This window comes from Patella vulgata, chromosome 5, assembly GCF_932274485.2.
Source record: "Patella vulgata chromosome 5, xgPatVulg1.2, whole genome shotgun sequence".
NCBI classification, from domain to species: domain Eukaryota; kingdom Metazoa; phylum Mollusca; class Gastropoda; family Patellidae; genus Patella; species Patella vulgata.
This window is the reverse complement of record NC_065883.2, coordinates 2,407,539-2,431,559: the sequence shown is the minus strand read 5'-3', so window position 1 is coordinate 2,431,559 and position 24,021 is coordinate 2,407,539. Positions and strand designations below refer to the sequence as shown.

The following is a 24,021-nucleotide window of genomic DNA, read 5'->3' as shown; positions in this document are numbered from 1 at the left end:
GAATTCTCCCATAGACCTTTACTTTCAAAATGGTACTGAAAACAAAACTTTTGCATCAATATGAACTGAAAAAAACAAAATTACCCATGCACGGATCCCCACTACTTAAATCTGCCCTGTATATATATATTCCGATTAACACTGGGGGGGGGGGGGGGAGAAAAATCCCCCCCCCCCCAATTTTATTTGATTATACTCCAATAACGTAAAATTGGTGACATGACTGATAGGCTATAAATAAATTGGGCAATACCAATACAAAAGCCAGCAAGACCTTTTCTAAAAGCTAATATGTGAATGCTGTTTATTTAGACGTGACGCGTGTAAAGGCAGTCGATTACGGTGGTAGGGCGCTCAACAATGAATGGTATCCTCCTTATAACTCTTACGGGTGAGTTTTGTTAATTTATATGCAATGAAATGGGGTTTAACGTCCCACTGTTCGGCATTGACTGGGCTAATGAAGACAAGCAAGCTGTGAGGGAAATTTTGTCCACAGCAGTGCTACTGTCTACTCTTATATCAAATTTCAACTGTCGATGGTGCTCCTCCATGTACGCCAATGTGTATGTGGGGCGTCCTTTTCGTCCCATCCGAACGACTATACAGGTGTGATTGTCTTTGTAAGACCCTTCGTTCTGCACCACTGACAAGGAAGAACCTCGCAGGGAAATCCCGGTGAACATTTTAGGGAAACACCGGGAGCGCACCCGAGACCTCCAGAGTAGCGAGCCAGAGTCTCACTCACTGAGTCGCTTCGGCTTCATCTCAATTTGTAGTCCCTAGTTAGCTCATCAGGCAGATTATCCACTATGTTATCTGTCAATGTGTTTCATCTTTTACTTCTACCTACAGAATCAATTGTTTATGGTGGCTGATTGGTATCATGTCCTGATGTCATGGTGTCGCCCATCATAAGGCACCTCGATACGACCGAAAGTACTAGTTTGTCATGGTAACGTCATTTGTCATTTTATATTAAATTTGAATTTGTTTGCCTTCATGATATATATGATGTATAAAATATAGACATCTATTTTTTCTTAGTTGTAGGATTGTTTTCAACAGTTAATGCAAACTGTGACCCCTCGAAATGTGTTTCGTTCTTAGAGGCTATTGACAAATCCGATCCTAAGCAGATTTGTCCGTAAGTATGTTTTTTTTAATTCAATCACCAGGATAAAAACAGATCGGATAAATATATTTTTGAAATCTCTTCTTATATATTTATAATAATGTGACCCACACATCCCCCCGCTGGCACAGGGAATATTTTTTCTCTCCTACATTCATGGAAATAACGCCGTTTTGGCCCCACTGTAATCCTATGTTTGCACCTAAATGAGAAGAAATATTCTCTCAAGCTTCTGATTTGATCCAATTCGCCCCCGCCCCCGCCCCCGCCCGAATGCCAAACCTTGGATTCCCCGCTGTTCAAATTCCTGGACACGCCACTGTAGAATGATAAACCCAGGTTTTTGTTTCATTTAAAAATAATCCAAAGAATGACGAAAAACTAAAAGTATTTGACTTTGAATTTGAATATTTGTTAGAACTACACAAACTTACATAAAATAAGCCTTATATACATTTTACAGTGCTTTGAAGACCGTTTCATTCTGCTTAAAGGATTTGTTCGCAACTTGTCCGACTCTTGAATCAGACAGTCGAACCATCTTAGAGGGAGCCTTGGTTGACATTAATGAAAAAATTAACAATGCATGCGGTAAGTCAATAATCTACAGTTTGTAAATAGTCTGAGAAATATATTGGAGTAAATTAGTGATAGATGTTGGTTCATCTGACGAAAACAGGTGGTTAGATGGTCTAGTGCAGTGATTCTCAACCTTTTTTGCACACTTAGGAGGATCTCACGACACACTGGTTGGGAATCGCTGGTCTTGTAGTTTAACGCTTGGGAATGGTTCGATTTTATTTCAATAATTCGCTTGTAACTAGGGGTCTTTAGCAGTGGGGAGAAACTGGATGACCTGAGGAAAACCCACCAGATTGGACAGGCGACTCTACTCCTTGTCAGCACGCAACTTGACTCAATGACAACAGACCTTGTGATTTCATGACGCGCACACGTTAAAAAAGTTTGCCCCCCCCCCCCGCTGCTTTCGACTATTAAAACACTGGATAAAAAAGCCAACGTTGTTTTCAATATTTATACTTGAAAGAGCACTGTTAATATCTCGTCTTCTTTTAATTTCAGTTGAAGTATTTCCAACGACAGTTGAAATAAATACCATGGCTGTCACTACTGCTAGACCTGCATCAAATGAAGTCCAGTCTGACGACGCGGTTGGAATTGTAGGTGGGGTACTTGGTACCCTGCTTGGCATCGCCTTAATAGTCATTGTAGTTTCAAAGTTCAAACGCACGAAATCTGATAATGGCACCAAATCTTCAAAGATACAACCGGACGTCAGTCACCCTGATCGCAACCCCAAGCCAGTGTTTGTCCATTCTTAATACACCATACGTAATGTTTTCAAATGGCATTTTAATTCAAAAGTTTTGTCTACTAGAGAATAGAACTGTATTGTGTTTTCAATAAACCTCGATATATTTACTTCTGTAGTTTTTACTGGGTACAAAACCACTTTTAGGGAGCAATAATATGTAATTTTATAAACTGCCCTGCTTCGCCGAACAAATCAATTCCATACGAACTGGGCAGTGTGATCCATTGTCGGTTCACTTTTTACGGTTTTTTAAAAATTTTAATATAATTTAGTAATAGTGCTAGTTCAGATTATGTTTCAGTTAAAACGTGGAGAGACAGGAACACCTAAACGCAACTTATATATTAACCCAAAACTGCATCATGCATTTAAACAAAGATGATTTTTAATGTTGCTTGGCTCGAATGAACTGGTACGTTTTATTAGTCTACTGGAGAAGAAAAGTAAAACCCTACTTTAGTTCATTGTAATCAGATAGTGTTTAAACAGAGGTACCAAAAAGTGGCCAATTCTTTTCTTAAAATATTTCGGTATAGGTTTTTATGAGAGATACTGGACCAGTAGTACATATACTGAATAAGCTATGAGATTCTTGGCTGGGGTTACAGTCGGCGCTAGCTCAAATATTCTTAGAAATTATTTTAAAATTAGTTTTACAAATTATGTGCATATATTGCTTAATAAACATAGCTGTAAGAATTTTTAAATATTGCCTGAAATACGACAATATGATTAAAATACAGATTTATATTTCGTTTCGTTTTTTTTTTATATTTTCAATGGTCTCTACTACATGAAGATCTGACCAGTTGTAATGGGAGGTCGCATCAGAGGTCACACGAGCGGCTTTAGATTTGATTAACCAATCAGCGCTGGTTACCCACAGTTCCGTGCAACTCACGCCAAACTTTCGCCGTTACAGTCGTTTCATTGGCTAATCCCTCACATCAATCAGAACGCATGTTATATAACAACTCTTCCAGATCCTAGTGTAGTAAAGACAAGTAAAACAAAATTTTTAACTATTAAAACGGAACGAAATAGGATCTGTGTTTTAATCAGACTGAATATTAATGCATAAAGTTGTGTGTTTTATAATGTTATACCTCTATGGCCTTCAACGATATAATAAAATAATTATATAATTATAAACTTTGTTGGATCATGAATATGGGATACATATAGCGTGAATGCACCACTGTTTATCACCATTGGGGTCCAAATATAAATTGCTGCCTCCACCAGGGAAGGCACATTTTCTGCAAATGTGTTCATGGTAAATTAAATTTACTGGCCGCGGAGATGTAAACAAATGAAATGAAATGAAATGGGGTTTAACGTCCTACTGTTTTGCTCCGAACTGGGCTAATGAAGACGGGCATACGCCATACAGTGTGCTATGAGGGAAATTTTGCCCGGACAGCGGCACTACGGCCTACCCTTATATCGAATTCCAACTGTCAGGGGATCTTTTACGTGCACGCCAATGTGTACACGGGACCTCGGTTTTTCGTCCCATCCGAACGACTAGACAGCTGTCCTTGTCAGCCCCTCCGTCCTGCATCACTGACAAGGGAGACCCGCGCCGGAAAATCTGGATGAACTTTCTCGGCCAATGCAGGGATCGAACACCCGACCTCCAGGCTAGCGAGCCAGTGCCTTACCCACTTAGCCACCGTGATCCCCTGGAGATGTAAACAGGGCTAGCACTAACCCTAACCCTAACCATGGACCAAGCCCCAATGCTTACTTTATTCCTAACCTAAAATCTCGCCAACAATCACATACCCTAAGGCCTTATTCAAAAATGGAGCTGGCTTTAACCCCCTAATGCTATAGAATCCCATTTGGCTTTACCCTTGTCATATACATACCTTAAATACTCAAAAGTATTAAAGTAGCTAAGTCTCTAACTCAATATCATACAAAGTCTTACGCGGTGAAAACACGAATTATTTGTCAATTTAAATCAACATTGATGTTTTAATCTTACCGGGACAGGGTAGGCTTCTGATATCAAATATTTAAGACACAACAAACATTTTACCATTTCGTGTATACCATAGTGCGTTTCAGCGTCATTTGTTAGAAGTGACCAGAAGGAACGAGGCTAGACATATTCCACAACTCATGTCAAACGGTGACGCCATATCTTATCTGGAGAGCATGCACAATAATCTGGAATAACCAGATGGTAGACATTTGCATTCGGTTGAGATTCATGGCGTATTTCGCTGGAGATAAATGATTTGAAATTAAGAGTCAAAACGGAAACAACTGAATGTAAATCAGTTTATATACAATCAGATTACATTATTATATGCGTTGTGACGCATTTGGGTCAATTTCTAGGTCCCAAATATTAGCGATTTAGCTCCTTTAAGGTTAGTCAGATATGAGGGGAAATCACGGTGGCTAAGTGGCTAAGACGCTGGCTCGCTAGCCTGGAGGTCGGGTGTTCGATCCCTGCATTGGCCGAGAAAGTTCATCCAGATTTTCCGGCGTGGTTCTCCCTTGTCAGTGATGCAGGACGGAGGGGCTGACAAGGAAAGCTGTCTAGTCGTTCGGATGGGACGAAAAACCGAGGTCCAGTGTACACATTGGCGTGCACGTAAAATATCCCTTGACAGATGGAATTCGATATAAGAGTAGGCCGTAGTGCCGCTGTCCGGGCAAAATTTCCCTCATAGCACACTGTATGGCATATGCCCGTCTTCATTAGCCCAGTTCGGAGCAAAACAGTAGGACGTTAAACCCTATTTCATTTCATTTTCATTTCATTTCAGTCAGATATGAGAGACCTTGTCGAATTCTGAGACGACAATTTTAGTATATATGGACAAAAATTCCCCTTGTCAGTGGTGCAGGATGGAGGGCCTGACAAGGACAGCTGTCTAGTCGTTCGGATGGTTCAAGATACCGAGGTCCAGTGTATACATTGGCGTGCATGTAAAAGATCTCTTGGCAGTTAGAATTCGATATAAGAGTAGGCCATACTGCCGCTGCCTGCGCTAAATTTCCCCACAGCAGAACATTTCACTTTTTTAATATGCCAACTTGTATCAGGGGCTATGTGAGAGGGGCGCAATGACAAGCTTTGCGTCATGGTTTCTACTTTTTGCGCCCCCTTGAGTTTTTGCGCCCCTCGCAAATGGTGAAAAATCACGAAGCTTCAATGCGATTTGAAACATCATATTCATAATACCCAACCAGTGTCAAACATATAACGCGGGTCAGATATGTTACAAATCAACTCTAGCATGTTCCACATAGCTCAATATTACCCGGTGGGCCTGGGAGGGACGCCCCCCCCCCCCCGCACACACACCCCTTCCCCCGTACTCACAAACAAATATTGTTGTTTGTTTTGGATCCGGGCGGGATCTTGTTCCACATGCAACAGCATGGGTCACCCTGCCCCTGACTTGCATTAGGAAGTTCACACGCTGTTTACGGGATTTCGATTGGCTATAGATAGTACATTGAAAATATATAAACCACAAAGAAATCAAAGATTTTTTCGTTATTTATTTATAACCCACAAAGAGATCAAAGTTGTTTTTGTTATTTATTTATCTAAACAAATAATTATTCTTTGAATACTGAACACTTGTGTCGGTTTTATGATCACAACGTACCTCACGTGCGGTGTACAGTGTGTGGAATATTCTCGACCGCAACCTTGACATACAATTAACAAGCGAGGAGAGCAGATTAGGTTGGATACCAGCGCGCACGGACTTTGTTGTGTCACAACTTACGGCTATTTGTCTGTCCTATTGTTCCTAGAGAGAGAGAGAAATGGGGTTTAACGTCCACTCGACACAAACTAGGTCATTTCGGGACTAACATATGGTTTATTTTATTTCAATAATTCGCTTGCGCGTAGGGGTCTTTAGCAGTGGGAGGAAATCGGAGGACCCGGAGAAAACCCATGAGGTTGGACAGGCGACTCTACTCCTTGTCACGTACAAACGGGGAATCGAAACCAATTACAGACTTAATGATAAAGCGCGCGCACGCTAACCATTCAGCCATCCACCCCCCACCCCCCCATTGTTCCTAAAAGGCCGCCTTACTTGAAAAGAATCGTATTAGGGTCATGATCCGATGATAAGTACCCAATATGCAGTGTAGGGTTAGCAGGCTGAAGCCCAGGGCGTCAACATCTAGGGGTATAAAATTTTTGACACTGTCATAAGCCCTTTTTTCAATCTACGATATCACCTTTGGTGGAAGTGGACACTACTCAAGATTTTGTAAAAGAGTGTACCATTATACCAAACACACTCAGTGATCATCAAGCAATTGCTATTAACATCTGTACTGTTGATTCAAAAAGAGATCCTGGACTGTGGATTTTTAATAACAATCTTATATCAGATACAAAATTATTACAAATTATTAAAGACCGCTATCAGTATATGGAAGGATGAATACCATTATAAGGAAGATAAAGGGGGACTTTGGGATTACTTTAAATGTAAAATTAAAAATGAAACCAGTAAATACTGTAAAAAGAAACAAAGAATTAAAAGTAAGTTAAAAGAAAAACTTATACAAGAAATGCAGGGTCTAGAAAATAAAATCACATCCTTAAACACTCATGATGTCGAAACATACGTTAAACACAAACTTGATCAAATTTATGATATAGAAATCCGAGGGGCCATCTTAAGATCTAAAGTGGAGTGGTACGAAAAGGGGGGATACGAATACAAAAATATTCCTAAGTTTAGAGAAACAAAATAAAATATCAACATCATTAAAGAGAATTCAAATAGATAATAATGAAATTACTTGCCCAAAGGAAATATCAAAGGAAATTTATACTATTATTCACATCTTTATTTAGATACTACTCATAACAAATCAAGCCTCGATGATAAAATATTTCCGAGAAAACAGTACTTCCAAAAATTAAATGAAAATCAAAGCCAGATTCTGGAACATAAAATTGACAACAGTGAATGTTTGGAAGCATTAAAACCATTTAAAAAATAATAAAACCCCAGGCAATGATGGATTGAATATAGAATATTACGGTGAATACTGGCCTTTTATTAATAAACTAGCAGGATACCCGGCTTCGCTCGGGGGTCATAACTCCGGAAGTGGTAGACAAACGCCACCGGGTCTATGTTACTCCCCGGTCCGAGCTACCCCTATACCCCAAATTTCAGACTCGGGGCAGACCTAGTGTAGCCGCCAACCCCGAACAGACCGGCTTCGCCCGGGGGTCATAACTCCGAAACCGGAAGTGATAGACTAACGTCACCTGGCCTATGTTAATACCCGGTCCGAGCTACCCCTATACCCCAAATTTCAGACTCGGGGCAGACCTAGTGTAGCCGCCAACCCCGAACAGACTTCGCTCGGGGGTCATAACTCCGAAACCGGAAGTGGTAGACTAACGCCACCTGGCCTATGTTACTCCCCGGTCCGAGCTAACCCTATACCCCAAATTTCAGACTCGGGGCAGACCTAGTGTAACCGCCAACCCCGAACAGACAGACAGACAGACAAACGACAGTCACAAATATATATATAGATTAGTATTAAATTCTTTTAACTAGTTTTGAACATAAGCGATTATCAGAGTCACTAAGACAATTGAATATTAAACTTATCCCAAAATCCGGCAAATATAAATCACTTCTATCTAACTCGAGCTCCATCACACTTATAACTGCAGATGTAAAATTAGCTAGTAAAATTTTATCATTACGATAAAAGCCCTTTCTTCTACTGTGTCCTGTTAGTGCTATACGTTGATTTGTACCATTTTCTTGTAATTTACCTCATTTGAGAAAACACAATGAAATCTATCATAAATTAAAAAACATGAAAAACCTTTTCTCCGCAGTGTAAACTTTTTCTTCTCGGTGTAAATCTTTTTTTCGCGGTATAACGTTTTTTCCGCGGAGAAAACGTTTACACCGTGGAGATGACTTTATTCCGCGGAGAATAGGTTTACACCGCGGGGAAAAAGTTTACACCGCAGAGAAAAATTTTGGAGAAAAGGTTTTTCATGATTTTTTGATTGATCATAGATTTCATTGGGATTTCTCAAATGAGGTAAATTACAAAAAAAGGGTATAAATCAACGTATGGCACTAACAGGACACAGTACGTAGGCTATAAATATCTGTTTTCTGTTTTAGACGCTTTTCGATTTAAACGCAGGATATACATGTTTGCTGTCATTTATCTTTTCTGTTCATATTGGACACCTACATTGTTAAACAGTTTTGTCTTGAGCTAACACGATGTATTTGAGATGAAAAAGAGTTTAAAGTTCTACTGTTCTCCTCCGACTGGGCTAATGAAGACAGACATACGACATACAGTCTGCTGTGGGGGAAATTGTGCCCGAAGAGTGGCGCTATGGCATACTCTTATAACAAATCCCAATTCGCAATGTACACACGGGACCTCAGGTCTTCGCACCATCCGAACGACTATACGTTGCCTGTCCAACCTCGTGGGTTTTTTCCGGGTCCTCCGGTTTCCTCCGACAATTACAGACACCTTTTATTGAAATAAAATTAAATCAGATGTTAGTCACGAAATGACCTAGTTTGTGTCGATTGGACGTTAATCCCCCCCCCCCCCGCGCTCTCTCTCTCGACCAACAAAGTGATCGAATACGGGACGTCCCAGCTTAGCGAACCAACGCTAAGTTCAACAACGTAATAACGATGAATCATTATAAGAAACCAGACGACCTTGGATTACCTTTTCTCCAAGTTAGCATACAGTTGTACCAGGAAGTTTCCATCTCGGACCTGATTGGTAAAATATGATTATGTTATTTTAGTACCCGGGATTACGACAACCAAACGAGGAAGTTTACAGGTTGTTTATCTTCTTTCTATTCGCTCAATGTCGAACATTCTAAGAAATTAGACAACAATTAAAAAGTTATACTTTACAAACATAAATGTGTTTAGTCATATTAAAGAAAGTGAAAATAAACTAACTACACCATAGCTATGACTAATGTTCGCTTTTCAAGCTAAAACCAGCAACAACGTATTCTGTTATTGACCAGGAAGTTCAGATATATTTAATGGTCTCCTATTTTAGTACAGATTCAAATAACACAATAAGATCTCAACAATTGAATAATATTTTTGTGTCTGTGTGTGACGCGGTAGGGGGTAAGGGCTTGACTTGAACAAAAGGCATTAGATTTATTCTACGAAACCAATAACTTCCCCCCGTACACGTGAAAGTCATAAGACTGTGAAAGAAAATGGATAAAAAAAAAAACACCAACATATAAATAAAATATTGATCATACAGGACTTTCAAATTTAAATTCCCAAAATAGAAAATGACTAGTAAAGGACAATTATGAAAGGGACAATTGCCAAAAAAACTGACGTATCTGTAAGAACTTAGTTTATGTTGAAATACGTCACGCGATGGGTGGCTTGTAAAAAGGTGGAGCTAAACGCTTGCCGCGTAATATAATATCTAAATAAAGACCGAACACAGATGTGGTTTTTAACATACCCGGCGTAAAAAGGTGGGGAGTCGAAGGAGGGGAGGGGGATCCAACCATCTTCATCCACCAGGCATAATCTCGAAAACTCCGGCTGTCGGAAAGATTTATCTCGGGAACCAAGAGACTCTTAATGTTAAACTGCCCCTTATTGTCATTTGTCAAACTGGCATGTCGCCTTAGGATTTCTCGAGTAGAATTGTTGATATATTAATTCTAACCAGTTCGGTCTCAAATTACAAATTAAACTTTCTTATATCTCTGTATGAGATGACTAACCTTTATAAGTTCAAGTATGCCTTCTACATGTGACGTCACATCACACATCGTCGATCATTGGCTCTATGGCGCGTGCATTGTTTACTTTAGACGTTGCAGTGTCAACTGGACCGAGCAGAATGGTACCTTTTATTCATTATATATACGAATTTACACGAAATAGGGAATATTTTTTATCCGGATATACTTCAAACACCTTCATCTATTTTTCTAATAAAAAAAATGTTCTTTTTAGATTTTATTTTGTAGAAGGGAAAAATTAATATCGCTAGCTAATTAACCCGCACCGATAGCTAGGCTCTACAGTAGATTGTTTGGTTATGAAATCTGTCCACGTTCTAGCTTTGTTCAAGATGTAATCTGTACAAACGTTTCTCGCTATTTGAATAGAATCAGATATTACAAAAGATTCAAATCTTGAAAGAACACCCCACCCATTCCAACCCAGACATTCTATCGGATAGTTTCGACTACACGATTCCAAGCAGGGATGGGGCTCTGGCCTTGTCACTGGACAACCGTGCCCACCTCCCCCACCCAATCAGGTTCCATTTGGGTGTTTCTTCGTCCGAAATAGTCGGATATGGCATCTACGTTTCATTTCATAATATTTACTGGTAGGGTATCACTATAACACTTCAATATGGAGATCTGTCAACCAGCCCCACCCCACCCTACCCCACCCCAACCTTGGCCCCGTAAAGAAAATCCTGGACCCGGATACAACCCTGAACGCGTAAGTATATTTATGAACACGATGTATGACAGCACTGTCAATCACTACAGCAGGGGGTGGAGATTACCTAACTGCTTCTTTACGGTTGGTTAACTCATTTGTCAATCAAATATTTAAAATATAATTTGGAGACTAATACTGCTAGTTACAAATGGTCAGTGTCACACCGCAGATTTGATGACGTATAAATTGCACGACTTGGCGAAACTAAAAATTGTGAATCTGAATTAGAAATTGGGGTAAGTCTTGTTTATTACTTTTCGTACTTCTGTGGAGAATAATTAAGATTAGTCGATTTAAACAAAGTAAACAAAGCTTGAATATAAATATGGAGAGAGAGAGAGAGAGAGAGAGAGAGAAATGGGGTTTAACGTCCACTCGACACAAACTAGGTCCGGTCAAATTGTAATAATACATAGTAAACAACAACAGCCGTAGTACAAACCATCAACCTCCGATTAGGATCTTTATTGGCGCGAACTTAGGTGTCGGTTTCCGAGGGGGGTTTCGATTCCCCGGTTGTGCGTGACAACGAGTAGGGTCTTGAGCAGTGAGAAGAAATCGGATGACCCTGAGAAATCCCACGAGGTTGGACAGGTGACCCTACTCCTTGCCATGTACAACCGGGGCATCGAAACCGCGTCAGTTGACTCAATGACAGACCTTATGATACAGCGCGCATGTGCTAACCATTCGACCATCCAACCCCCGGCCGTAGTAGAAACCAGAAACCTCGGTTTTGGAACGTTATAGGCACCATCTTGGAATTACGACGCACTTCAATAGGCTGAGCCTTAGGTTGAAAAAAAATGTTTTAATAACAGGCGCTTGAAAATGGAAAATATCTTGAGCGCAACATTTTGGATTTGTGACGCACTTGAATTGCAGAGCCTTGGGGTGTCGGTTACTAAAGGAGCTTGTAGTTGGAAAAATAACATTAAACATACATTATGCAAGAGCTAAATCTGCCAATTGCAGGTCTTTCTTTAGACACTAAATGTTATCTAATTATTAATTAGACATTAATTAACTTATCCAGGCAATAATCAACATCTGGATGGCATCAAATTTCTCCGATATTAAATAGATTAGAACAGTTCAGCCATATTTTGATTTAAGCTAAAAAAATCGAGTAGCGAGACGTAGCTTCGAACAACCAGTACGGTGGTTGAAATTATTGCACACGTCTTGTCAAACCTTCAAAGGCTAATGTCGTCGCTCGCAATAGAGTAATTTTCAAATATAGTAATTTGAATGAAATTTTCAAATTATTCATTTTACATTATTTATTTTTCGAACTATTATAGCAAGAATGGCTAGCTCTTTATTTAAATCTTACATAATGTACCTTTAAGCGAAATCTAAATATTATATCTGAAGTCTATTAGCCTCATATTAATATATAAGAGAAATGAAATGAAATGGGGTTTAACGTCCTATTGTTCTGCTCCTAAACAATATATAAGAGATAATAAATAACTTGTTTGAAACCATTAGACTAGAAAATTCTTTCCGCACTGACTTTAAATAGCAAATATCTTTTGGTTCACTGTAATTTCTCAAAATAGGTGCCCCACCCCTCCCCCAAATACGACATAATTTCACGGTTTTAGCCCAATCTGATTAAACACGGATCCTATTTTGTTTCGTTTTTCAAAATTTCGTTTTACTTGTCTTTACTACACTAAGATATGGAAGAGTTGTTATACAATCCGCGTTCTGGATTAGCCAATGAAACGGTCTGTTACGGCGAGGTTTTGGCGTGAGGTACACGGAACTATGGGTAACCCACTAGAAACATCAACGCTGATTAGTTAATCATGTCTGACGTCATAGGGTCAAAAGCCGCTCGTAAGACCTTGACGCAACCTTCCACTACAACCGGCCAGATCTTCATGTAGCAGAGGCCAAAGAAAGTATAAACGAAACGAAATATAGATCTGTATTTTAATCAGATTGGTTTAAGCCGAAAGGTTGTATTCTTTAAAACTTTCTGCAAAGGTGGGATGAAAGGTCGCGACCTGGACATTGTCAGTGGTGCAGAACGGAAGGCCTGATGGGACGAAAAACCGAGGTCCCGTGTACACATTGGCGTCCACGTAAAAGATGCATGTTTTCATTTTAATTTTGTACATGAGAGTGGTTCTAGTGGAAAGTATGTCAATTTCTTGTACATTTCTTAATGACTGAATTGCATAATTTTAAAGATACTATTAATGAAACATTGGCGTATTACTTTCAATTGTTTATTTGTATGCAGTAACATATTCTGTGTGTGTTTCTTGGCTTAATGCCAGTCAGCGCATGCTCGTTTTAAATTGACTTTTTGCCAAATTGTAACTTCAAAATTGTTGAAACAGGAATATTTACCACCTAGTCTGAATTCTACGTTTCATACATTTCATGAAGCCGGATACAAGTTTCCATTATGGAGTTTTCACTATATGGTATGTCCGCTTGCTGTCGTAACTCGGTTTTTCTAAATGCGGCCATACGATCTTTTATGTTGACCACTGGTTAGAACCCACTAATTATGTGAGATTTTCTATGTTGACCACTGGTTAGGACCCACTCGCTGTGTGAGATTTTCTATGTTGACCACTGGTTAGGACCCACTAGTTGTGTGAGATTTTTTATGTTGACCACTGGTTAGGACCCACTAGTTTTGCGAGGTCATAAACTCAGTTTGCACGTATTCATCAAATCCCCAGACACACTATATCATTTATATAATTGGAAAGGGTTTGTCTGACATTAAACGATATCTATGCGACATCAGCTACACTCATTGACAATAAAAGATAAACATTTAATATTTTTATTATTATAGGAAAGATGGGGTGTTGGTTGATATTACTTATACTAGCTGTACTCACGACTTCAGTACAGGGTTTAGGAGAGGACCTCACATTATTGATTGGACAGAAGGGGTCGATCGTTGTAGAAGCTGTTATTGACAAGATTAGAGAAAATTGTATTTTCCCTGGTGATCGGTTGTTCCTTACACGTTTAGCTTTGGTCCAGTCCAATAATGGTCTTAATAATGAAGATGATTACCATGGTGGAATATGGCAGGTAATGACGTAGATTAATATCATTCAAAATGTCTACCGATATCTAATCGTCCCCCGCCCTTCGAAGAAAGCAGGCGAATATTAAAATGGGTCTATCCGTCTGCCTGTCCGTCAGACTTTCTGGGACACAATAACTCTGCTTCTAATTAAGCTACACTGTTCAAACTTGGTGTAGACGTATATTAGGCGAATGCCTTGGTGGAGTTCGAAGATGAACATTTTCTGCTTAGGGTAAGCAGAGATAAGCAATTTGATTGGTTGATGCTTTGGGACATGATAACTTTAGTTCTAATTAAGTGAGAGTGAGGACACTTGGTGTGTAGTTTTATCACATCAATACCTTGACTAATTTCGATAATGAGCATTTTCTGTTCAGGGTAAGCAAAACGATAATCAATTTGATTGGTCGAGACTTTGGAACACAATAGCGCTCCTTCTAATTGACGTAGAATGTTTAAACGTGATGTATGCGTTCATTAGGTGAAGCCTTGATGGAGTTCGATGATAAACATTGTCTGCTTAATGTAAGCAGAGATAAGCAATCTGATTGGTTGATGTTTTAGGGCCAATAACTTTGTGTGGGCGTTAATATAGGTGCATGCCTTGGTGGATTTTGAAGATTAACATTTTCTGCTTAGGCTAAGTAGCGATTGGTCAAGACTATTTGCAAATAACAACTCTGCTTTTAATTGAGGTAGAATGTTTAAACTTGATGTAAGTGAATGTCTTGACTGAGCTCAATGATTAACATTTCACACTAAAGCTATGCAGAGTTAAAGGACAATATTGGTGCCAGTCATTATCATATATGTGATAGAACTGGTTAAACACGTTCCAAATATAATTTTAACACAGATATCATTGCTACGATAGAGGCGTAATCAATGTTTCAACAATCGGAAGTGACGCACGCAAAAGGAAAACACGAGTTATCCTTCTATATAACTGATTGAAGTGACGGGTGATAACAGGTACATGGGCGAATTTCTGCCCACTAATAATTCCTTCGAAGACCAAAAGGTGTTGTGTGAGACTGTGAAAGGATATCTGACAATTCAAAAAAGTAACTGAATGTCATTAGATAAGAGAACATGAAAGAAAAATAGAAAAAGTTCGTGCATTACCATGTTTATATAAGCATAGAATGAATAAACACGCGTGAATGTACGGACTGTTTCTATTTTATTCGTGTTCTCTTATCTAATGACATTCAATTACTTTTTTGAATTGTCAGATATACTCTTACAGTCTCATATAACAACTTTTGGTCTTCGAAGGAATTATTAGTGAACAGAAATTCGCCCATGTATCTGTTATCACTCGTCACTTCAGTCAGTTATATAGAGGGATAACTCGTGTTTTCCTTTTGCGTTCGTCATTTCCGATTGTTGAAGCATTGATTACGTCTCTATAGTAGCAATGATCTCTGTGATAAAATAATATTTGGAACGTGTTAAACCAGTTCTATCATTATGTGATAATGACTGGCACCAATATTGTCCTTTAAGCAATTTCACAGGTCGGTGCTCTGGGACAAGATAATTTTGATTCTAACGGATGGAGAGTGATGAAACTTAGTGTATAGTTTCATTACTAAGTACTTCAAGACCTTTACTAAGTTCGATAGTGAACATTTTATGCTTAGACTAAGTATAGATAATCAGTTTGATTGCTCAATACTATTGAAAAAGGTAAATGTGCAATTAATCACTATTAGTCATCTATTTATTTTGGGATTTCATTATTGGCTTTGTTCGTAGTAGTAGACGGCACTCTGGTATTAACTGCAGAACATTGGTACAAAAGTCTACTGATATCTCTTACAAGTCGTAATAGTAGATACAGCATTCTGGTATTGGTAACCGCCGAACATTTCACACGACACCTAGTAGGAAATGGGGTTTGATTTAGATCTAGTGTCCAGGGGTTATCTTCATATGCCCACATTCTATTCGCGTGTGCAGCTTGAGTATCTAAAACAATTCAAAATTCAAAAACACAAGACCATTTTTGTTTTTGTATATTCAAGGTTGACGAGGACAAATACAGCTCCATACAAACATGTCCAGGGATACTAGACGAAGCATGTGAAAAAATTCAAACCACGCTAAATATTGACTGGACGGAAACAACTTGGTTAGATTTACGGAAACCTCTATATTCGGGATTAGCTGCTTCATTGTACATCATGTTTGAAGAAAATATACCATCTAATAGTAGAAAAGGATTGTCCGGTGATAAGAAAGAACAGGCAGGGATTTGGCAGAAGTTATTTGCTCCAGCCAGAGACACTTCAGATTTTGTTAATATCCCAAGTTCTTCATATAAAGGTATTTTATTTTAACGTGTGATCGATCGGAATTGTTGATCAAAAACAAAATTCTGTCGATATAAGACAAAACTGGACAATACTAAATGATCCTACATTGTGCACAACTCATGACATTAAAATTACACTTTTATTATGTCACATGAACCCGAACGCACCGGAAAAAAACACCCGAACAGATCAGTGATGGCATACAGTAAAATTATATTGGGGAATATCAAGCTGGCAACCTAGGAATACTTAAGACCGGTACATATTCCTTTCGTAGTAATCTGGATGTTAAAAACGCCGTAAAAGTATTTAAGTGTATAGCTACCTCATTAGCACGCGCGATTTTCTTTGCCTTCATATCTGACCTAAGGATTATAAAATACTTTGCCTACTAGTCTGATAACAAAAACTGACCACAGATTCGCTGATAATATATACATACCCACCACTGGCATGCGACCAGTCACTTTACATAGTTTCCACATCGCTACCACCAACTTTACTCCCAACCCCTAGTTTATCGTGACTTTGTGTTATTCATTAAAACTGATTTTATTTCAGGCACGTGTAACCGACCCATAGATTTAGCATTTATTATTGACAGTTCTGGAAGCATAAAAGAAGATAATTTCACCATGATTCTACAGTTTATAACCAATGTAGTAGATGGTTTGAATATCGGGCCTAACGAAACACAAATCGCTGTCGTACAATTTAGTAGTAACGCTTATGTAGAATTCTATCTGAACAGCTACACGGATAGTGCAAGTTTAAAACGGGAAGTGGCGAATATTAGTTATATAGGTGTTGGTACCAATACAGCAGAGGCGTTAAATATCACTGCAAATAGTGTATTTGTCGAGAGCAATGGAATGCGATCCAACGCAGCGAGAGTGGCCATTGTTGTAACCGACGGACAATCTAATAATCCAGTTGAGACTATAGCAGCTGTCCCAATATTAAAATCTAAAGGAGTCATTGTATTCTCAGTCGGAGTTGCAAATGTGAATCCAGTGGAATTAGAAACCATTTCGTCTGAGGTTAATTGCACCCATGTTTTTATTTTGAATGATTTTACTGAAATAGAGACCATCATAAATGATATACAGAAAAAGGCGTGTCGAGGTAAGTCGTTGTAAAAGTTCTAACTTGTTATTTAGATGAAACCCTTGGGGCTTTTTTAGTCAATGGTATGACTATTATGCACTGCAAAATAGACTAAAGTAAACCTGTTCATAATGTATGGTATCTGATCAAAGTCGAATATTTGGATGTAATTGGGTGTGATTAAATATCTAACAGTAAAAAGAAAATTCATTTATTTTTCAGTCCACCAGAATTTATACTACAATTCACGTATAACATTACCTTTAACGGAGAATGCTGCAGAAGTATATGTCAAGATTCCAGCTCTTAAAAACCAGAGTGTAGTTATAGTAAGAATATTTTATCATTAACAAAAGACAATACAGCTCGGTAATTGTAAGAAAATGTTCTTAAATTGATAAAATACATCATATTTTTCAAGTATTAACAAAATACATTATGTCAGTCTGATTAAAACACAGATCGTTTAAAATTTCATTTTATTTGTCTTTACTACACTAGGATCTGGAAGAGTTGTTATATAACCCGCGTTCTGTTGATGTGAGGAAATAGCCAATGACATTGTCTGATGCAACGAGTTCTTGGCTTGCGATGCACGGAACTGTGGGTATCCTACTAGGAACATCAACGCTGATTGGTTTATCAAATGTCTAACGTCATAGGGTTAAAAGCCGCTCGCATGACCCCTGACGTAACCTCCCACTACAACTGATCAGATCTTCATGTAGTGTAGGCCATCGAAAATATAAAAAAATGAAATGAAATATAGATCTGTATTATAATCAGATTGTACATCATATGTGTTAATTTATGATGGTAACAAAAGATTTGTTTCTCTCATGTTTATCGTCCGCATTTTGGGAATTTTTTTTAACATTTTCAGACAAATGTGACATGTGGTGTAGTAAAAATCTATGTTTCTGATGATTCGTCCAACCCCAGTGCTGCTCTGTATACTTTAAGAGATGTGGCATTACCCGACACACCGTCTGTAATACGTTTGAAGAACGGAACAGAAGTGACCATCACCTTTCAGGGGTATAAAGAAGGAACGTTAAAAACTATTGGATGTAATAGGCCTGTTTTTACATCTTCAGTTCAGGAAAATCCTTTAGGTAAAGTAATTTACCTATTTGGTTTAATTTTAGTGTCTTATATGTTAACACGAAAAACAAATAAATCTCATTTTATGAGATGTTATATATAATAGAAAATGTATTACTTTATATTTAAAGGTGCTGAAATTGTTTGTCGTAAGAATGAAACTGAACAACGGTGTACATTGACAGATTTTCAACAGAGTAAATATAATAAGTATGTCGAAAATGGTAAGTTTTTTCTAAAAATAACAAATTCTCTTAAATAAACAGCCGTATAAAACAAATTTAACTTCTAAAATGAAATAAAATGGGTTTAACTTCCTTTTCTGCACCTACCGTGGGGACTACCGTTCGCCATGTTGTGTTCTGTGAATTAAATCTAACTTGGACAGCGACAGTACGGGTTACTGCCAGGGATTCGTTTACGGGAACGACCTGCATCTCTGACACGGGTTATCCGGAGTTCTAAATTCCGAGAAAGTTTCTCAACTTAGACCGGGATAGATCCCTAGGCCTCTTATGTAGTCTAAAATAAACCATCTATCACAGTTTCCTAAAAGAGTGCTATTCCAAGAAGGGGCTGGGAAAATAGGGTAACACCACATTGGTCACCTGTATCGTGCACGAGGCATGATGTGGTTATTTTTTACAAAGCCCCCTCCCCATACCAGCTTCACGTAACCAAAATTTTTCATATACATGTTGACATTTGGGTAAACTTTGGTGTATTTTAGCCTTTCGTGTCGTAAAATGGAATTAATTTAGTACATCACCGGTTTTTGTATTGTTTTAAAAACATGTATGTTGTAAATTTATTAGCGTTTTTGTAAAGATCATTGTCATTCCCTATGACAATTCTCATTGTCTGTGCTGTGTCAGGTAGCCACTGTGGCTAAAAGGGTAAGACGCTGGCTCGCTACCCTGCAGGTCCCGTATTGTTGACCGAGAAAGTCATTCAGGATTTTCCGGCGTGGTGCAGGACAGAGGGCCTGGCAAGGACAACTGTCTAGGCGTTCGAATGGAACGAAAAACCGAGGTGCACGTAAAGAAACCTTGTCAGTTGGAATTCGATAAATGAGTAGACCGTAATGCCGCTGTCCGGGCAAAACTTCTCTCATAGCACACTGTATGGTGTATGCCCGTCTTCATTAACCAAGTCGGTGCAGAATTTCATTTAAATACTTTTATATATTGTTAAATTATATTTCATTTTCTTTGGTGTGTATGTTTTGTTGGACTGTCTATAGACATTAAGATTTACAGCATGTTATATTTATTCTAGATGTTCTATATCTTGATAAAGATTGTACATCAGGACTATTTGGTAAAAGCGAACAGATTTTACATACTTACAGTCCCGACCCCACTAAGTTTATAAAATGTGACGAAGATGGGAACTCGTTTATTACTCAGTGTCCTGATGGACAGGAGTGGAATGCAGGTGCACATACATGTGGTACACAAAATAAACCATCGAATGAAGACGATTTACCATCTGTTGACAATAGCACAAATCCAACAAACCAGACTGAGAGTCTAGTGATTATTGTAAATGATTTTTATGAGCTGGTTAACATGTTTAAAAACGAAACAAGTAGGTATATTTTAAATACTTTTTTCTTTTATGCGTATAGATGTTTTAAAATGGTTAGGCCGTCCCGCCCCAACGTGAATTGTGGTTTATATATAACCCTTTTAATCCAGACCTGGGTGGCGTCCTTACTACGCTGCTACGGCGACGGAAAATGATTTCAGAGCGCGCCAAGATCGCCATAAGCGTGGTGAAAGCGTGGTGGTAACGCCAAATATCGTGCTGTGGTCACCATCGACGACAATGATCTACGATCTGACCTGGAAAGTTTGGGACATTTTCTCGCGTTGTGTTCACGTTTGCCGGCGAACTTGTGCATTTTCTGGTCGCCATACAGACGGGGGCATTACATGTAGTAACACACATAATAATCAGTGCGATTCTACCACGTCTTCATTATATAATCATAACCAATAAAAAAAATAATCGGAAATTGATTACGTACCCAATATAAATTTATCATTAGATTGTTATTATTTGTTATTCTAGTGCGGAGTGAAGTTGTGTGTCGTAGATATGGTCAAGAGGTCGACTGTACATTATTTGATATTCAGATCAGTGAATACAGCATATATCTGGCCCAAGGTAAATATGTTTATTTTCTATTACAATGACATTTAGTTTGTTCCATATCTTAATCTATCCAATATATTATTACAAATTATTTAAATTTACCGATAGATATGCCATCTTACATCTATCATAGAATAACAGTCAAGCGCAATAAGCTGCTATATTTTTGAAGATTCCCAGGAAAATCTTGTCTGCTATGTCACCCTAGGAACGTACGAAGCTACTAGATTCCCTGCAGTTATTGTGATATCACAGATCGTTTTTGAATGCAGTATTTGGCTATAAATGTTGATCTCTAATAATTGTAAGAACGTGATAGATTTTGTTTAATTCAAATTACAGATTCATGGAGTTACAAAACAAATCCATGTCCTACGGAAGATCATTTATTAAGAGAAAAGAAGAATCGCCTGAAAGTTAATGAGTTGGACAGTAGAAAGTTTATTATTTGTAAGCCAGGTGCTGTAATGTATGTTACCCAATGTCCCAACAAGATGCATTATTTCAAAAACGAATTTAAATGTCGCTTACCGCAAACTGAAACAGTTTCTTTAGAAATATCTGTAGCTGCAGTTGGTACAATTAATGACTTTATTCAATTAATACAAATATAATAGCCTGAATTGGAAATACGATTACCTACGTACTTACATATTCTATTTGTTTTCATTTAATCTTTCGTCTCATGATATATTCTATTTACAGTTCAAGCATTATAATAACGGGTGAAGACACTTCCTTTTATTATATTACTAGAAGAATGCCCGGCTTCGCTAGAGGGTCATAACCCCGAAACCGGAAGTGGTAGACTAACGCCACCTGACCTATGTTACTCCCCGGTCCGAGCTACCCCTATACCCCAAATTTCAGACTCGGGGCAGACCTAGTGTAGCCGCCAACCCCGAACAGACAGACAAACAGACGGACAGACAGACAAATGACAGTCACAAATATTAGTATAGATAATCATATATTGATATCTATTAAAATTTAATTAAGATATAACAAAAAAAAAAACCCTTAAATTTCTCACCTTTATTGCTATTATATAGCAAATTGCTATCGGTTAACACTACAATTTACATGTAAGGAGATACAAATAAAATATTATTCAAAATATTACACTGACTTATAAGGACTTTAACGTCACCGTGACGCCAATATAATATTTTGGGGAAAAACTATAAATCTTACGTGTAACTTTATCGTTAAACATTAGTTCATTTCCAGTAGACTTGTGTTTATTCATTATATTATGTAATGTACTGATCAATGTAAAAAAATGTTGAAATTAGATTAAAACAATTCCAAACATATACCAACGAAATGAAATAAAATGCGACTTAATGGGTAGAACGCTATAAAAAAAAACATCATTATATTATATTATTATTATTAACGTCCAAATTCCAACTGTCAAGGGCTCCTTTACGTGCACGCCAATGTGTACACGGGACCTCGGTATTTCGCCCCATCCGAACGAATATATCTTGCCCCTTGCAAGATCCTCGGTCCTACACTGACAAGGGGGGGGGGGGACAGACCGGAAAATCCTGATGAACTCTCTAGGCCAAAACCGAGGTCGTTGTAAGGTGTCCCCACAAAAAACCCCAGAACCCATAAACTGTTTATGAAATCCTACAAGATAACTGACACTTCGGGGAATGATCGTACACAGACTGATATTTGTAGGATTTAATAAAGAATTTTATGGGCTCTGTTTTTTGGGGGGTTTTGGAGTTTTTGTTTGTAAATTTTTGGTTTATTTTTGGGGAGGGGGGGGGGGGGGGGGGCAGGGGTATTCTGTATAAATAAATCCATCAGAAGTTTTTTTTAAATAGAAGCAATGACGTCAAATTTTCTTGTGACGTTGTCAAAGGTGTAATAAATAAAATGGGGTTTAATGGCTTATTTCCCTTCACCCTTACAACTAATGAATACGGCGGTAACACTACATGCGGTGTGCTTTGGGAGACATTTTGCCCGGACAGCATGTCCGAAATGGTGGATGTTTAATGGAGCCTAAACGTATCATAAGGCACTTACTTTCTTTAAGACGTATCCCCGGTTGTACGTGACAAGGAGTAGGGTCGCCTGGCGACCCTCGTGGATTTTCACCGGGTTCTCCGTTTTCCTCCCACTACTAAATAGCCTTACGCGCATGCGAACCATGTGTCAGTCCTAACCAGTTAAAGAATTACAAATATACGCAGAGACAATACTAGGGCGACCTTCGGTTATCGTGATTTCTTGACTATGGTCGAACTAACTGAATCCGAATTTCATTTAGTCCGGACCATAGTCCGAAAATACTTAACCATGCTATTGTGGCATGGTCGGAGTAGTTCCACGATGTCGGGTGTCGATGAAACGTAAGTGTAGAATATTTAGAAAGAATCTATTTTTGTTTAGTATATTGATTTTAGGAAAGCTTGAAAGAATTTTAAATGGTTGCGACATCTATGAGCAGATAGCTTTTGTTTCGTATGTTATGTCTGAATCTGTATAAGTCTAAAAAAAATACGCATTATTTCAATACTTATATAATGCAAAAGGAATCTGAGTCGCGCAAGTTTAATTTCATGAAAGTATTATTTGTTTATTAAACTATATAACATCATATAGCATAGCGATTCATTATCCTCCGTGGAGAGATTATAGACCTTCCTTGGGCTTAGGGTTATGGTCGAGGTCTAAAGCAGAATAAATTGACATTACCATGTCCATGAGAGCAGCCATCTTTTAACACACGATTTTCCGGACCATTCGCGTTCGGTTTCTAGTTCCGACCACTAGTCATGAAAAAATTATAACCGAAGGTCGCCTTTACGATCACAAGGTTAATAAAATGTGTAGCAGAGAAGAGAGTATGTGTCACACGGTGGATATAGGGTGATTTTTTGTAGGAGTTTTTAGTAAGAAAGTCAATAATAAGAAAGAAATCGAAAATTCGATTTCTGGTTGGAGAAGGTGTGTTGTACAAGACGGCTGACATATTGACCATTTGAAATGAACGTGATGTGGCATCTCAGCCAGGCACTGATTTGATATTCTTTTTTAAAACTCGCAGCTTTTTAACATTATTTGACCGGTGGACCTGTAGTCTCAGTCAAAAAGAACCTGCTAGTCTTCAAAGGTACGGAGAGGCTGTGACCGTTGTCAATATTTGATGAAAAGTTCCATTGCCCATGCGTAATTGGGAGGTTTTTTTTATGTGGTTGATTACCCAGTATTATTTGGCCAAGTCAAGTAAGAGTTGC

At 38.4% G+C, this 24,021-nt stretch overlaps 1 protein-coding gene and 1 long non-coding RNA gene across 3 annotated transcripts in view; both read left to right on the top strand.

Annotated features, from left to right (window-relative positions):
• Positions 1-3,616, top strand: part of LOC130012861 (uncharacterized) — a 57,458-nt gene extending 53,842 nt beyond the window's left edge. The window contains exons 1-4 of one of the 2 annotated variants that reach the window (XR_008788119.1): positions 275-391; positions 1,048-1,147; positions 1,599-1,726; positions 2,219-3,616. This is a non-coding gene — a long non-coding RNA (uncharacterized LOC130012861). Of the gene's footprint in view, positions 1-274; positions 392-1,047; positions 1,148-1,598; positions 1,727-2,218 lie in introns of those variants that run through there. The other variant, XR_008788120.1, reaches the window with a different exon arrangement.
• Positions 3,617-11,136: 7,520 nt separating this feature from the next.
• On the top strand, positions 11,137-22,114 carry LOC126821645 (uncharacterized). Its single transcript, XM_056100853.1, has 10 exons — positions 11,137-11,235; positions 13,827-14,071; positions 16,100-16,400; positions 16,952-17,515; positions 17,720-17,826; positions 18,381-18,612; positions 18,733-18,825; positions 19,880-20,191; positions 20,678-20,773; positions 21,104-22,114. Exons 2-10 carry the CDS (start codon positions 13,832-13,834, stop codon positions 21,373-21,375), a joined length of 2,217 nt encoding a protein of 738 aa, XP_055956828.1. The 5' UTR covers positions 11,137-11,235; positions 13,827-13,831; the 3' UTR covers positions 21,376-22,114.
• The last annotated feature ends 1,907 nt before the right edge of the window (positions 22,115-24,021 follow it).